Below are 16873 nucleotides of genomic sequence, written 5' to 3' on the forward strand. Positions count from 1 at the left end.
TGAGAGGGGAAGGGAAATCAATGCTTTTGTGAGAGGAAGAAAGGGAAAGCTTTCACAAGTATACGTATAATTAAGCAATTAAAAAAGCTAATTAGAGTTGGGGGATGAGATGTGCAGATCTCGTGGCTAATTATTACCATGGCAACCACGGCTTATGTGTCGATGATCCGAGGTGCCGATATAACTGGCTCTAACTAGAAAGGCCGGGTTTTTACAAATAGAGTAGGAGAGCTCCCTAGTGGTAAACAATGGAAATGGCACCTGTCAACAGTGTCACATTTAGAAGACAAACATTGGGGAATGTTGCAGATAGAAATGTTATTAGAGCTGGAATGATGGGGCGGCAGGTATGGGCGTTGGGCCAGTAACCGAAAGGTCACTGGTTTGATTCCCCGAGCCGGTGGAAAATCTGTCGATGTGTCCTTAAGCAAGGCATACCCAATTTCTCCTGTAAGTCACTCTGGATAAGAGCGTCTGCTAAATGACTTAAATGTAATGATTCATTATTCTACATGTCAGAATATGTAGATTAGAACAAACTGGCCTGTCTGAACATTCCACAATGTTGTGTCCTGCTGCCCGCACACCTGTTGAGTGCTGAAAACCAAGAGGACACATTTGAGTTGAGAAAAATAATGTTTAATAAACATTATAGCTCTGAGCATTTCTTGAAACATCAGCATCATACGAAACCAATGTTCTAAGAGTTCAGCACTGTGAATAGAAACATTGTTATTTATTGACTCATTCAAAGCCTCATTTGTCACATCATCAATGTGTCATAAACCTCATGTGAAGTCCTTTTCAAACACCACTAACATCCTAATGGCAGATGGTCCTTCTCCAAATGTACGAGATACACATCAAGATTGTGAGATCTAGAGTTCATTCACAGAGACAAAGGACTGTGGGAAAGCTCTTTCTTACAGGAATCATATAAAAATAAGTCCCATGTAATTAATAAGTCCCATTAATAAAAACTCCACTTTGTCCATGACAGCCAACAGAGGCTCATCATAACACACCCTTTCTTACATGTGTCTCTTGGGGTCAATCTTCTCCAGGTGAACCAGGGGCTTGAGCTGCTCAGCGAAGCTGCGCATGTCCTCCGACATGGTATCCTGGCCCGCGGGGGCCAACACACTGAGCTCCACCAGGTAGGAGAGTGACAGCGGCTCAGTGTTCTCTGTATTCCCGGGGACCAGGATGCGTGACAGTTTACTCACCACCACTTTGAGCACGCCTCTGCGGAAAATGTGGCCCTTGGCTACGAACTCGTGGTCCATGCGGAAGCCCATCTCGTTGAGGAAGTCGGGCAGGCTGTGCGAGGCAGCCACATCCACACAGTTGCGAACCAGGGCGTGGCGGGACTTGTCGCCCACCTCCGGCTGGCCCAGGTAGCGCAGGTGCCAGGGCACCGTGGGGTGGGAGAGGGAGCGGCGGGCACGTAGCAGAAACGGGTTGCCCTGCTGGCCCTTCAGGAGGTAGACCAGCTCATGGTCGGCGAACGTCTCAGGTTCCATGTTGTCACAAAGGCCCCGGAGGCGGTGCAATAGGCTTTCGAGGGCCTGGTCCAAGATGCTGCCTGAGTGGCGACATGACAGAACGGTGTCAGCAATATTACATTTACAAGCGTAGCTTGAATCAGAGTAACTTGCCGTTTTGACTTTTTACAGTGAATTGAAATGCCAATTCAAAAATGTAAAAGGCCTCCATGAAAATAGACAGCACTTTTCAATTACTATATCGCAACTAACTGATACTGACTTGACCAAGCCACAGCACAGGGGCTGGTATAGGGTCTTCAGCTGAACATATTTACATTGAATATGATCAGGATATCTTTTCAAGACCCCTACAAGATACCCAACCACACTTCAAACACCCAAATACAGAATACCAAATTGGTACGCCTGCCCTACTGGAGACGCTAGCATCTCGACCTTGGCAGACTCACCTTGCAGCAGGTACTCCATCATGTTGATTGTGCCCCCCGTGATGGGCAGCACTGAGACTGGTGGGGCCTCCATCACTCGTCAGTGTCAGAGAGGTAGCTAGAGCAATGGGAAAAATTAAAACACCTCAATCAATTCGTGTTACATAGACTAACGTTATGACTATAAACATAATTTCTTCATGAATGCATCTCTAACCTACCCAATTTTCCTGACTGGCTAAGCTAGCAGGCTAGTTAGATCTAGTTTAAAAACGGACAGTAACGTTAGCTGATTTCATTCAAACAAATAGTTAGCTAGCCAGTTAGCTAGCTAGCCAAATAAGCTACAGAAAAAGGCCAACAACTCACCGATAAGAAAAGGTTACTGAAAAATAATGCAAAATGCACTAAACGTACCTTATGTATGGCGGCTTGGACTGCCGCGTATCTGATTCTTCCTTCCCAAACTGCCACTGGCACTGCAGCAAGCAACTCAAGCTAACTTGCAATCATAGCGAAATAAGGTTAAATTGAAGCTAGGTTGCGAGGCAGCTACAAATAAACGTTTTCAACTTTCAAAAGCAACAGCTACACAAATGCCACTTTTCAGCAGTGAGAGAATGGCTAGAGTTGAGCCCGTGGGATGGGAGAGGAATAGCTTGCTAGCTATCTAGCGTTTCACCCAGATCCGCGCATTGCGCAACGGTTTGGAGCGTGGGGCATTCAAGAACGGAAACGTTGTAGAGTGTTCTGAAAGCAACTCGGTGGATCGATTTTGAGTTCAAAATGTCACATTTCAGCAACTTGTTTACAAGTATGTCACAAATGACATGTATAGACATCTAAATACACAGGCTTTATGCTTTTTGAGATAAAAACCAGGCTTTCATCCTTTTCTTTTTACAGTGATTTAAAGGTTAAAAGTACAGAAGTGCTTGACACAGTGCAATACCAATTTGAAATACAAACAAAAGGTTATGCCATAATGTGATTATATTACTTTTTGACATAGAATATAAAACCAACCAATTCAAAGCCTACAAATCATTCCCAACAACAACAGTAGGCCTTTTTGGCATTATGTGTGCCTGAGCAAAATGGACAAATTTGATTTAGGCTATTACTCCTCTCATCAGTGTCATTCTTAGTTCCTAGACCCTGATATGACTATACACACACTCATTGTCATTTCTGATGTAATCTCTCTGTTGGAGTCTCCTGATAACCAAGGATGAATAAACAAGTGTAGTTTCTTCCTCCTGTTGAAAGGAGATGCATAGATTTATGTGCATAATACTATACTGCTGTGCAACTAATCATCATCATCATCATCATCATCATCATCATCATCGTTTTAACAACAGTGAGAGTAGTAATGTAGGCTAGATAAGATAACTTACAAAGCTGGTCCCCTGGCCACCAAAGATAAGTTGATTGGCAGAAGCTTAAACATTTGAACAAACAGACATACATTATTTTAAAAAGCATTCCCATTAAAACAGATAGGGCCTCAAACTGCATACCATCTCCAAACAATTGTATTAATCTTGTGATCTTCCCATCTTCAAAGATAACAATACGGAATATTTCTCCAACCTGCTAGTATTCTCCATTTGAAATGGCATAATATAAACAGTGCCAGTGCAACAAGGAAAAGGCACACAGCTGCAGAGACTCCAGCTACTGTTGATGCCAGACATTGAGTTTCTCGGTTATCTGGAGGAGTAGGCCCATTGTCTGTAAAATATATCTGGAGGAGTAGGCCCATTGTCTGTAAAAAAGGCAACAGTGTTGTGTAGTGTTACTACAGAAAACGCTGGTAGTGAAGTATCTCACAATCCTGTTGATGTTAGAGAACATGTGGAAAGTCAGTGAGAACTACTCAACACTTTTGGGTCTCACCTATGCTTTTGTTGGTGGTGTTGTTCAGAGCGGAGTCAAGTGCGTAATATGTGCTGGTAATCACATTCTTAGTTACTTCATGCATAAAACCACTACCTGTCATAGTCGTTATTACTGGCATGTGAGATTCTAAATAAAGAGATAGATGGTTAGGGTGAGCTGTAAACTAATGTAGTGTAGACAATCTACTTGCAAATTATCTCCGATTATAATAGGCTGACTAACCTTTTTCAAGAACCACTGAAGTGGACAATCCATATGTCATCTTGTCATTTGTATACAATTCACATGAGTATATTCCTTGATCCTTCTCTGTAAAAGGGCTGATTACCAGTGAACGATTCCTTAAAACACTCTTTCTATGCCATAAATATTGGGAAAGCATATGTAGGCCACTTTTATCCTCATGAAAAATCTGGGTGCGGCGCTGACCAGCATTGTTTGTACTGTAAAACCAGCTAAAAGAGTCTCAATGATTTTCATTACTCATGCAGGGTATCAACAATTTTCTCCCAAGTGGTATGCGAAGAGGACTTGAAGATTCTACAACAGATTGATAAAAACAATAAGTACAATAGCATTACATGAAAGTATTGTTTATAAAGTGTTTATAAAAGGTTTATATGTAAGGAATGGATGAATAAATTATGGATTGATGATTGAAATAGTAATCAATTTCTCTTATGCCTATAGAAAACAATAACAACATGTTAATTCAGCTTCATCAATAGCCTAAACAAATCTGTCATTAATGTCTGTGGAATGCGGTAGGCCAGAGTCAAGCGCAGGACACAGAATTAAATGAAAATCTACTTTACTGAATAGTAAAGAAACAAGCAAAACCTCCAAACACAGGGAGGAGCAAACCCGCTCACAAACGACACTCGTAACAAGTAACAAACACGCACAACACACAGTGGGGGCGAACAGGTTAAATAGGGAATGAAATAATACTATAATGGGAAACAGGTGCGCAACACTAGACAACAATCAGGTGAACATAGAAACATAAAACATAGATCGGCAGCAGCTAGAATCCCGGTGACGACGAACGCCGTAGCCTGCCCGAACCAGAAGGAAGGGCAGTCTCGGCAGAATCCGTGACACAAATCACACAATGCATGTCCTATTTGATTAAACTGATTAGCAGGTTTTCAACTTCCAGAGAGACGTTTGAATATTGAAATGTAATCCAATCAATGAGTAATCTAAAACATATATTTTTACGTTTCTGTGGTACATCTGTATACTAATTGTTTGGCTGTAATAGTGTACAATAAGGTTAAACACTGTATAGCCTTATGAATTTTCAATAAAGGCCAATACATATGTGAGAATTTTAACCCCCAGGTAGTTTCACTCAGCTAATTATTGAGCGATATTAATGTTTTTGTAAATTACAGACACTTACCTGATGTTGGAAATGAGGCCCAAACCATAAATACTATAATTATGGCAGAGGTAGCGATCATGATTACAATAAACACCGTTGAGGCAGAGATTAGTCCCTACTTTAGCATTGTATTTAAAACAGCCACAAGTAATCCGCTCTAAAATGTGTAGGCTACAGGCCTAAACCGAAACTGCCACTTAATGTTTGTAATTTAAAGCTATAGGAAATTAAGCAGAAGTTACCAATCACTAATCTAACAGTTGACTCAGTATGAAACATAAATAAGAAATAATGCTTTACATAAACATTTATCAACACCTCCCACACAGATGTTTCCTCAGAACCAATGGAATAGGCTGTGGTGTAGGTGTCAGTGACACAAAATGGGGTCCTTGACTAATGTGGTCTGTAGCTCCATTTTCCATCAGCGGGTTTGCATGCAGCTTCTTGCAAGGCGTTAACACCAAAGGCGAAAGCTGATGTGTTAATTGAGAGCATGTCATTAGTCACTAGGCTTATCAGCCTTCATTGGAAATGTTGGCTCCCTTGCGTTGCAATTGCTGTTAGATACAGTATGTTTCGGCCTAGATCTTTGCCGTTATGTTGTTATTCAGAGAGGGATAGCCAATCAAAGGGTTAACAGGAAGTCAACATGTGCTACCTGACTACAGTATATAATCTATAGTTATATTATAGTAGTGGTTGATGGCCAATGACCAACATTTGGTTGTATTTTGTCCAGCAGTGTCCTCCTCTTGGGGTTCCCCAAGGTTGTGTGTTCTCCTGATAATATAGAGCTATAATCAGTCATAATGACTGTCAGGGGGAAAAACATGATTCGGATATTTGCAGAGCTGAATATTTGAAGATATCAAGGATTTAAGAATAAACATTAATTAGATACATCAAGGTAAAGAATTGGTAGGCAGTGCTGTGTCTGCTCACAATTTGTCCCCAAATGACCTCAAACCACCCACCCTACTCTCTTCTGGTTCTCGCAGTTATGTCACTCACCAGACCGTGACCTTTTGTTGTAAAAGTTGTCAATGGTAGCCTCCGCAGTTAGACGTCCATTGCAATGGAGTTATTTGAAACGTTGAAAAAAGTGACGCTGGATTCCTATCGCATTCATCACTTGGTTGCAATATTTAGCTTGGTCTATGTTATTCTTAAAATCTCAAAACTTATTGTCAAAAGGAATGAATGGATTCGGGGGCTCGAGAAATTCCCAGGACCACCAAAACACTGGTTTTTCGGGCATGTCCGAGAGGTAGGTTAAAATAAGAATTTATTGAACGTGCACATTGAGTGACTGCAAAATTGTTGCCTCCGTGTGCAACATTGTAGCATCAGCTTCAGAGGCAAGTTCGGCGTTATACTCGTGCATTTGCTGCTTTATAATATAAGTGCATGTTTTCTCGGTTGTCTTGCAGTTTAAAGAAGATGGGACCGATTTGGATAAAGTTGTACAATGGGGAGAATCGTACCCCCTTGCATTTCAAATGTGGTTTGGTCCATTTGTTTCCATCCTCAATATTCACCACCCAGATTATGTCAAAACCATCCTGGCATCAACAGGTTGGTCTCTTTGGAACGACAAGACTCACATCATTATTTTAACTAGTTGCATCTATTTAATGTCTATCTATGGAATCTCACTACCTGTTTCACTCTTTCTTAATAGAGCCCAAAGATGACCTTTCATATAGATTTCTTATTCCATGGATAGGTAAGGTTGCATTGTCTTTGCCATAATCACATATGCTACAAATATTGAACCAACAAAATGAGATTCTATATATTTAACTGCAGATATTTTAAGAATATACATTTTCTTATATTCATCCTTTTGGATATGATGGGTGCAGTTCCGGTTTTCAATAACATTATGACCCATGCCACTTAGGCAATTATTATGGTTATAATGTATATTCTTTAGTTCTATTATTTTGCATGAACCTACAACATATGCGTTTCTCAGGATGTGCTCTCTGTCTCTTTCTCTCTCTAGGGGATGGTTTACTGGTGTCTAAAGGTCAGAAATGGTTCCGCCACAGAAGACTCCTGACCCCTGGCTTCCATTACGATGTTTTAAAGCCCTATGTCAAACTGATGGCTGATTCTGCCAAAACTATGCTGGTGCGTTTTGCTAGCTCTACCAGAATGACTGTATAGGTTGACAACCATAGCCTATTTGGGGGGAATTTCTGGATACAAAAAAAGATAATTACATAAGAGTTAACGTTACATATTCTGCCAACTGTATTAGAATGCTGTATAGGTTGCCAACTGTATTTGGAGGGAAATTCTGCATGAACAAGCTAAATGGGTAATTTAATAAGGGAGTAATGTACTATTAGTATGTCACTGTCCATATTGTGCAAATTGACTATGTCTGTCCTCTTTCTGTTCCAGGACAAATGGGAGACTCACTCAAAATCTGACGAGTCATTTGAGTTATTTGAGCATGTGAGCCTCATGACACTGGACAGCATTATGAAGTGTGCCTTCAGCTCCAACACTAACTGCCAGACAGTGCGAGGGGGAGAGAGGTCAGTCAGTTAAAGGTTTTTAACCACTGCATCATCTGTTATTTCTGTTACATCTGCCCATGTTGAATATCCTGTCTTGTGTAAATGTTATATTAATTGTAAGCCCCAACCCAATACTACCGCTTTTCTTTCTTGTCCTTTAAATAGGGCCCAGGGCCCGTATTCACGAAGAGTTTCAGAGTACGACTGCTGATATTGGATCAGATTTTCCTTTTAGATCCCAATTAATATGATTATATATAGAGGGATCCTAGATCAGCACTCCTATTCAGAGACTCTTTGTGAATATAGGCCCAGAGGTTTCCGGGCCAGATGACATGATCAGGAAAAACTCAGGGCCCTGCCAATAAGCAATGATTGAGCGGAAGTAACTTATACTTTTCTGTTGTTTTTCTCTCTTGTCAGTGGAACCAACTCGTACATCAAGGCTGTGTACGAGCTCAGTGATCTAGTGAGTGTCCGCTTACGGACCTTTCCCTACCACAGCGAGTGGATTTTCCAACTTAGCCCACATGGGTACAAATACAGGAAAGCATGCAATGTTGCACACAGTCATACAGGTGCGTTCTGTGAATGAAGGTTGAAATTATTATCTTAATCCCCTGCACCAGCAGGTCTCAGCCCTGAAAACATGTATATGTATGAATTTGACAAAGCAAATATACCCTGAAAAAGCAGCATGTATGCATTCGCCTTGTGGAGTATGCATGTATGCATTTCCCATTGATTATACATCTTGTATTCATGTACAGCTATAGGATTAACCATGTGGTCCTCTGTAGCTCAATTGGTAGAGCATGGTGCTTGTAACGCCAGGGTAGTGGGTTTCGATCCCCGGGACCACCCATACGTAAAAAGCTATGCACACATGACTGTAAGTCGCTTTGGATAAAAGCGTCTGCTAAATGGCATATTATATTATATTATAGATGTTATAACCATGTCATAAGAATGAGCTATGCTGCTGCTGCTATGTCTGATGCTCTCCCATGATGTGTTTCTAGGGAGTTTTTCCTAGCCACCGTGCTTCTACATCTGCATTGCTTGCTGTTTGGTGTTTTAGGCTGGGTTTCTGTAGAGCACTTTGTGACATCTGCTGATGTAAAAAGGGCTTTATAAATACATTTGATTGAACATTTGATTAATGACCTCTGCTTGTAGAGGAAATCATACGAAAGCGAAAAGAAGCCTTGAAGGACGAAAAGGAACTGGGCAGGATACAGGCTAAGAGAAACCTGGACTTTCTGGATATACTGCTCTGCGCGCGAGTACGTCACACCTCCACTATTATCCACGATTATGCCATTTATGCAATCATCTAACCAGGTCATTAGTTAAAACGGCTACATTGGCGATTATATAGTATGTCATTGAATGAAGCCAAATCGAAAAGAAACTTGTAGAATTTATTTTCTATTCAGTATATTCTCTTTCCATGTAACTGGTAACACTATAGCCTGAGTGCCAGTTTGTTTGTGCTATCCAACTCCTTGTCAGTCATTGTTATGCCAAACACATGGCTTGGCTTGACAATGAGCAATGGAGTTGGCAAGAGCACAAACAGATGTGGGACCAGGCTAGTAACACTATAGGTGTGTAAGTTATACCTTTTCCATAAAATGAAGCCAAACAAGGAACAACATGCTTGTTCCTTATGGTTTTCAATCCAGGACGAGGACCAGCAGGGCCTGTCGGATGAGGCTATCCGAGCGGAGGTGGACACCTTCATGTTCGAGGGCCACGACACTACTGCCAGTGGGATCTCCTGGACCCTGTACAGCCTGGCGTGCAACCCGGAGCACCAGCAGATCTGCAGGGACGAGGTCATCAGCGCCCTGGAGGGGAGGAACACCATGGAATGGTAGGTTCTACTGTTCAGGGTTCCGTATATACAGTGGGGGAAAAAAGTATTTAGTCAGCCACCAATTGTGCAAGTTCTCCCACTTAAAAATATGAGAGAAGCCTGTAATTTTCATCATAGGTACATGTCAACTATGACAGACAAATTGAGAAAAGAAAATCCAGAATTTTTAATGAATTTATTTGCAAATTATGGTGGAAAATAAGTATTTGGTATTTGGTCACCTACAAACAAGCAAGATTTCTGGCTCTCACAGACCTGTAACTTCTTCTTTAAGAGGCTCCTCTGTCCTCCACTCGTTACCTGTATTAATGGCACCTGTTTGAACTTGTTATCAGTATAAAAGACACCTGTCCACAACCTCAAACAGTCACACACCAAACTCCACTATGGCCAAGACCAAAGAGCTGTCAAAGGACACCAGAAACAAAATTGTAGACCTGCACCAGGCTGGGAAGACTGAATCTGCAATAGGTAAGCAGCTTGGTTTGAAGAAATCAACTGTGGGAGCAATTATTAGGAAATGGAAGACATACAAGACCACTGATAATCTCCCTCGATCTGGGGCTCCACGCAAGATCTCACCCCGTGGGGTCAAAATGATCACAAGAACGGTGAGCAAAAATCCCAGAACCACACAGGGGGGACCTAGTGAATGACCTGCAGAGAGCTGGGACCAAAGTAACAAAGCCTACCATCAGTAACACACTACGCCGCCAGGGACTCAAATCCTGCAGTGCCCGACGTGTCCCCCTGCTTAAGCCAGTACATGTCCAGGCCCGTCTGAAGTTTGCTAGAGTGCATTTGGATGATCCATAAGAGGATTGGGAGAATGTCATATGGTCAGATGAAACCAAAATAGAACTTTTTTGGTAAAAACTCAACTCGTCGTGTTTGGAGGACAAAGAATGCTGAGTTGCATCCAAAGAACACCATACCTACTGTGAAGCATGGGGGTGGAAACATCATGCTTTGGGGCTGTTTTTCTGCAAAGGGACCAGGACGACTGATCCGTGTAAAGGAAAGAATGAATGGGGCCATGTATCGTGAGATTTTGAGTGAAAACCTCCTTCCATCAGCAAGGACATTGAAGATGAAACGTGGCTGGGTCTTTCAGCATGACAATGATCCCAAACACACCGCCCGGGCAACGAAGGAGTGGCTTCGTAAGAAGCATTTCAAGGTCCTGGAGTGGCCTAGCCAGTCTCCAGATCTCAACCCCATAGAAAATCTTTGGAGGGAGTTGAAAGTCCGTGTTGCCCAGCGACAGCCCCAAAACATCACTGCTCTAGAAGAGATCTGCATGGAGGAATGGGCCAAAATACCAGCAACAGTGTGTAAAAACCTTGTGAAGACTTACAGAAAACGTTTGACCTGTGTCATTGCCAACAAAGGGTATATAACAAAGTATTGAGAAACTTTTGTTATTGACCAAATACTTATTTTCCACCATAATTTGCAAATAAATTCATTAAAAATCCATTTTTTTCTCATTTTGTCTGTCATAGTTGACGTGTACCTATGATGAAAATTACAGGCCTCTCTCATCTTTTTAAGTGGGAGAACTTGCACAATTGGTGGCTGACTAAATACTTTTTTTTCCCCCACTGTATAAAGCGCCTCAGAGTAGGCACTCCTACTCTAAAATGCTTTATGAATACGAGCCCTGATTTACTGTCCCAATCATTATGTATGTTAGATATGCATTCATTTGGCTGGAGGAGAGTGACATGGAGTGGAAGGCTGCACTGTCCAAATGTATTGTTAGAGATCATGCTGTGGGGTGTATGTTAGATATGCATTTAAGTTTCAAGTTTTTATTTGGTTATTTTACGGTCCGCAGTTTACCTGGTATTCAACTATTACATGGTAATAATAGCTATATATAAATTACTATTTTGTTACGTTGGGGATCATTTAACCTTTTACTGCAGTGGGCTAAATCAGGGTCACCCAGAATGATTATTGGTAGTCTTAAACAAATCTACTTTGAAACAAAAGTATACACCTCACACACATGGTTATGGGCTTAAAAAAAGAAGACACCTGTAACATGTCAGATACAGAGTTGAAATGTATTCAATTTTGAGTTTGCATCTCAACATTACACTTTATATACATCACAGAAGACTGAAATATAACAAAATTGTTTGACATAGAAACACCAGATTTTCGTCATTAAAAAAAAAGTGTTGAAAAATATGAATAACATTCCACCCATGAGGCCAAAGAGGGCGCTTTTGGTCATTGATTGCAGCTAAGGGCTACACAACCACCAATAGGCTCCATGTTTGGAACCAGTTACCAAAGCCGTTCCTTTATTTTAGATATAGTTAGAGTAAAGGAGGGGAAATCAGCCTGTATTTGCTCTTAGATTGGGAGCCACACAATACATTGCAACGTGTTTACTAAAAGAGAATTGATATAAAGAAAATGTTCTGTATTCTTTAGGGAAGATCTCAGTCAAATACCGTACACAACCATGTGTATAAAGGAATCCCTCCGCCTCTACCCTCCCGTACCCGGGATTTCCAGGAAGATAACCAAACCCATGACGTTCTTCGATGGGAGGACTGTGCCTGAAGGTAAATGTATACATTTTTAAAATGTTGCGTTGTGATGTACTGAAGGGGTAGTGGATCGGAATCAAACCCAAGCCGACACTGATAGGTATATTTACTGTAGGCTGTGGAACTAACCACTACACCAACCACCCCAGGCCATGCAGGGGACTTTTTAATTAATATTTTTAAAGGCACAATGGCATCTCTGTGCCTTAAGATGAGGCCGTAAGGGGTTGCAATGGAGTCCTCCCTAACCTTTGCCTCAGTCACCGGCTACACCAAAGTAAATATTAACTCATGTTTGTTTGTCTCCAGAGCCAGTTCTCCTTATTGCATTGTGATCATGTCACCAACTAGCTAGTATGTCGAGACTAACTGGAACTTCTTATAATCAATCAGTGTGTTTATTCATCTTTTTCATAAACAATGACATATTTTCTAGTGCCAGTTTCTTGGACACACATTAAGCCTAGTCCTGGACTAAGTAAAATGTTCATTGGAGGTCTAGGCTTAATCTGTGTCCTGGAAACTGGCCACTAGTATTATTTATATCAACTGAATTGGTGCTGTTGGAGCATTCTCACCATGTTCTTCTCATCGTGTTTATTACTGCCAAAAACAAACAAAAGTCTGTCCAGATAGTGTCTCTTTCTGCCTCAACAGATGGATCCTTTTGCAGCATGGACAATATTATCACTGTGTCCATAGGGAAAAAAACAGATGTCAAGCACTAACACTGTGTAACACTGTGGAAATATCATTGATCTATTTTCTCCCTTTAGGTTGTCTTGTTGGAACCAGCATTTATGGCATTCATAGGAACGCAACCGTTTGGGAGAACCCTAACGTAAGCACACCATCTTTATAAACACCATTTTCTCATGAACATTTCACTGGGTTAATATAATTCATGATTAGTAGTAGAAGAAATGCTAGCTTGAACAGCTGAACATGCGTCCTAAAATCATGTGTTTGTGGTCACAGAGGACAAGGTCTGGAGGAAACAACAAAAGGCTGTTGCTGACTTAGTTTGTAATGAAATCCTTGTGACCTAGCAGTAAGCCCATGGGTCTGATTTTGACTATTCTATCGCTATAGGATTCAGGGTATACACAATAGGGAACTGAAACCAGTTTCAAGGACCCTTTATACAAGCCTGGTGGCAGTTTGTTTGTGCTGTCTTGCCAACTCATATGGTCATGTTTGCAGTGACAATGAACAAGACAACACAAACAGATTTGGGACCAGCTGTCTACCTGTATACAGTCTTTTCCACTCTTTCTATTTACTATTTGTCTCTCTTCTGTTTTGTATTCTCGTAGGCATTCGACCCACTCCGATTTCTGCCTGAGAACTCTGCAAAAAGATCCCCCCATGCCTTTGTCCCCTTCTCTGCCGGCCCGAGGTTCGTTACCACACCAGCACCATGTAACTCAGACACTATTTAAGAGAGCAGCATTGGCAGCAGGGTTTGGTTCTCACATTACTAGTCTGGGACTAGGATGGAAGCATAGAGCTATTAATTTACCTGACTGGATTTTGAAGCCCTTGATGCCTGTGACCTAGATCCAACCTAACTATCCAGGCTCTGTCGTAGCCGGCCGCGACCGGGAGACTCATGGGCGGCGCACAATTGGCCCAGCGTCGTCTAGGGTAGGGGAGGGAATGGCCGGCAGGGATGTAGCTCAGTTGATAGAGCATGGCGTTTGCAACGCCAGGGTTGTGGGTTCGATTCCCACGGGGGGCCAGTATAAAAAAATTAATAATAATATCTCTAATCACTAACTGTAAGTCGCTCTGGATAAGAGCGTCTGCTAAATGACTAAAATGTAAATGTAAATGTAAACTATAATAACCCCCATTGTTGTGTCAGAGGGGGGTTGAACCTAGCATGGGTCCCATATCTGTTTGCGCTGTCTTGTTTGGCATGACAATGACAGTAGGAGTTGGCAAAATAGCACAAACAGATCTGGGATCAGGCTAGATCCCATCCCCCTCTGACACAACAATACAGTGAGGGAACAAAGTATTTGATCCCCTGCTGATTTTGTACGTTTGCCCACTGACAAAGACATGATCAGTCTATAATTTTAATGGTAGGTTTATTTGAACAGTGAGAGACAGAATAACAACAAAAAATTCCAGAAAAACGCATGTCAAAAATGTTATAAATTGATTTGCATTTTAATGAGGGAAATAAGTATTTGACCCCTCTGCAAAACATGACTTAGTACTTGGTGGCAAAAACCCTTGTTGGCAATCACAGAGGTCAGACGTTTCTTGTAGTTGGCCACCAGGTTTGCACACATCTCAGGAGGGATTTTGACCCACTCCTCTTTGCAGATCTTCTCCAAGTCATTAAGGTTTCGAGGCTGACGTTTGGCAACTCGAACCTTCATCTCCCTCCACAGATTTTCTATGGGATTAAGGTCTGGAGACTGGCTAGGCCACTCCAGGACCTTAATGTGCTTCTTCTTGAGCCACTCCTTTGTTGCCTTGGCCGTGTGTTTTGGGTCATTGTCATGCTGGAATAACCATCCACAACCCATTTTCAATGCCCTGGCTGAGGGAAGGAGGTTCTCACTCAAGATTTGACGGTACATGGCCCCGTCCATCGTCCCTTTGATGCGGTGAAGTTGTCCTGTCCCCTTAGCAGAAAAACACAGCCAAAGCATAATGTTTCCACCAGTTGATGCCAAAGAGCTCAATTTTGGTCTCATCTGACCACAACACTTTCACCCAGTTCTCCTCTGAATCATTCAGATGTTCATTGGCAAACTTCAGACGGGCATGTATATGTGCTTTCTTGAGCAGGGGGACCTTGCAGGCGCTGCAGGATTTCAGTCCTTCACAGCGTAGTGTGTTACCAATTGTTTTCTTGGTGACTATGGTCCCAGCTGCCTTGAGATCATTGACAAGATCCTCCCGTGGAGTTCTGGGCTGATTCCTCACCGTTCTCATGATCATTGCAACTCCACGAGGTGAGATCTTGCATGGAGCCCCAGGGCGAGGGAGATTGACAGTTATTTTCTGTTTCTTCCATTTGCGAATAATTGCACCAACTGTTGTCACCTTCTCACCAAGCTGCTTGGCGATGGTCTTGTAGCCCATTCCAGCCTTGTGTAGGTCTACAATCTTGTCCCTGACATCCTTGGAGAGCTCTTTGGTCTTGGCCATGGTGGAGAGTTTGGAATCTGATTGATTAATTGCTTCTGTGGACAGGTGTCTTTTATACAGGTAACAAGCTGAGATTAGGAGCACTCCCTTTAAGAGTGTGCTCCTAATCTCAGCTCGTTACCTTTATAAAAGACACCTGGGAGCCAGAAATCTTTCTGATTGAGAGGGGGTCAAATACGTATTTCCCTCATTAAAATGCAAATCAATGTATAACATTTTTGACATGCGTTTGTCTTGATTATTTTGTTGTTATTCTGTCTCTCACTGTTCAAATAAACCTACCATTAACATTATAGACTGATCATTTCTTTGTCAGTGGGCAAACGTACAAAATCAGCAGGGGATCAAATACTTTTTTCCTACACTGTAGTTATTATAAGTCTGTAGAGTAGGCACAGGCTGAACTCACTTCAAAGAGCTGTAGGTTGTCTGTCTGATGATATGGTAATATTTAATTATGTAAAAGAGCTATAAACCTTTAATCATCTTACTGCATAACTTATTTATTACACAGGGTGAATGTATAGTAGTTCTACAACTAAATGCTTTCAAATGTATAGTCTACTGTGCAGGACTGGCATTGGTGATATGTACAAATAACACTTCACTTACTCATTATGTCGTCCATGTCCTCTTCTCCCTCTATAGAAACTGCATTGGGCAGAACTTTGCCATGAATGAGATGAAGGTGGTGGTGGCACAGACGCTGAGGCGATATCAGCTGACCGAGGACCCAATGAAGAAGCCAAAAATGATTCCAAGACTGGTGCTCCGCTCACTCAATGGGATCCATCTGAAAATCAAACCTGTCGATCTTGAACCATAAGGAATGTTATCGTTGCACTTGTATTATCAGACATAGGCTACTGTTTACGGATTGTTCATATAATTGTGTTTTTAACATGCTAATACGCCAGGAAATGGGAAATAAAACTAATGTTAGATTTAAGGAATATTTTTCAAATATTAACTTATCTCAAAACTGTATTCAGAATTTTAATTTAAATATCCATGTAAAGGGAATTTTATAGAATGTCTTATACAAAGATGAATTTAACACTAATTTGTAAACTACATTATGTTACTAATATTTTGCCAGTAACTAACTGCCTAAATGTTGTTAGTTTGTCCTTTTGACATATAGCCTATGGTAAGTCAGTGATGTGACATTTTGAAAAGGAATAGACATAGGATTGAGTTTTTAATGTTATTCTCAGTATTTCAAATAAACGTGGCTTGCAAACCACTCAGGAAATTGTTGGTGTAATCCATTCATTTGCGTTCTCTCAAATCAGTGTATTTTCAAGACAGGTCGGTTGAGAGTGTACCTCTGTACCTGTAAGAATAATAAGAGGCCTTATAACATGATTTCTCTTTGTTGTTACCCATAACATATCCAAGCCTATATGGTTTACCTAGCAACAGTTTGTATTTCCAGCACGATACCCCATGTAACTTAAAACACTTCTTCCCTTGCTGCGACTTGAC

General features: G+C 41.5%; 2 protein-coding genes across 3 annotated transcripts; one reads left to right on the forward strand and one right to left on the reverse strand.

Moving 5' to 3' along the window:
* Window positions 1-623: 623 nt before the first annotated feature.
* LOC121561834 (mediator of RNA polymerase II transcription subunit 18-like) lies at window positions 624-2941 on the reverse strand. 2 transcript variants are annotated; one of them, XM_041874273.2, is made up of 3 exons: window positions 2354-2941; window positions 1958-2054; window positions 624-1585 (listed from the first exon to the last, which is right to left on the reverse strand). In XM_041874273.2, the coding sequence occupies exons 2-3, from the start codon at window positions 2028-2030 to the stop codon at window positions 1032-1034; spliced, it is 627 nt and encodes a 208-aa protein (XP_041730207.2). In that variant the 5' UTR covers window positions 2031-2054; window positions 2354-2941; the 3' UTR covers window positions 624-1031. The 2 variants fall into 2 exon arrangements, with proteins under 2 accessions (XP_041730207.2, XP_041730208.2); XM_041874274.2 differs by lacking the exon at window positions 2354-2941 and adding an exon at window positions 2158-2296.
* A 3301-nt stretch (window positions 2942-6242) lies between these two features.
* Window positions 6243-16640, forward strand: LOC121561838 (cytochrome P450 4B1-like). The gene is made up of 12 exons (XM_041874278.2): window positions 6243-6501; window positions 6665-6809; window positions 6916-6960; window positions 7243-7370; window positions 7647-7783; window positions 8189-8343; window positions 8945-9051; window positions 9454-9644; window positions 12096-12229; window positions 12991-13055; window positions 13531-13613; window positions 16034-16640. Exons 1-12 carry the CDS (start codon window positions 6310-6312, stop codon window positions 16209-16211), a joined length of 1560 nt encoding a protein of 519 aa, XP_041730212.2. The 5' UTR covers window positions 6243-6309; the 3' UTR covers window positions 16212-16640.
* The last annotated feature ends 233 nt before the right edge of the window (window positions 16641-16873 follow it).

The sequence above is a fragment of the Coregonus clupeaformis genome, chromosome 17 (genome assembly GCF_020615455.1).
Source record: "Coregonus clupeaformis isolate EN_2021a chromosome 17, ASM2061545v1, whole genome shotgun sequence".
Lineage (NCBI taxonomy): Eukaryota > Metazoa > Chordata > Actinopteri > Salmoniformes > Salmonidae > Coregonus > Coregonus clupeaformis.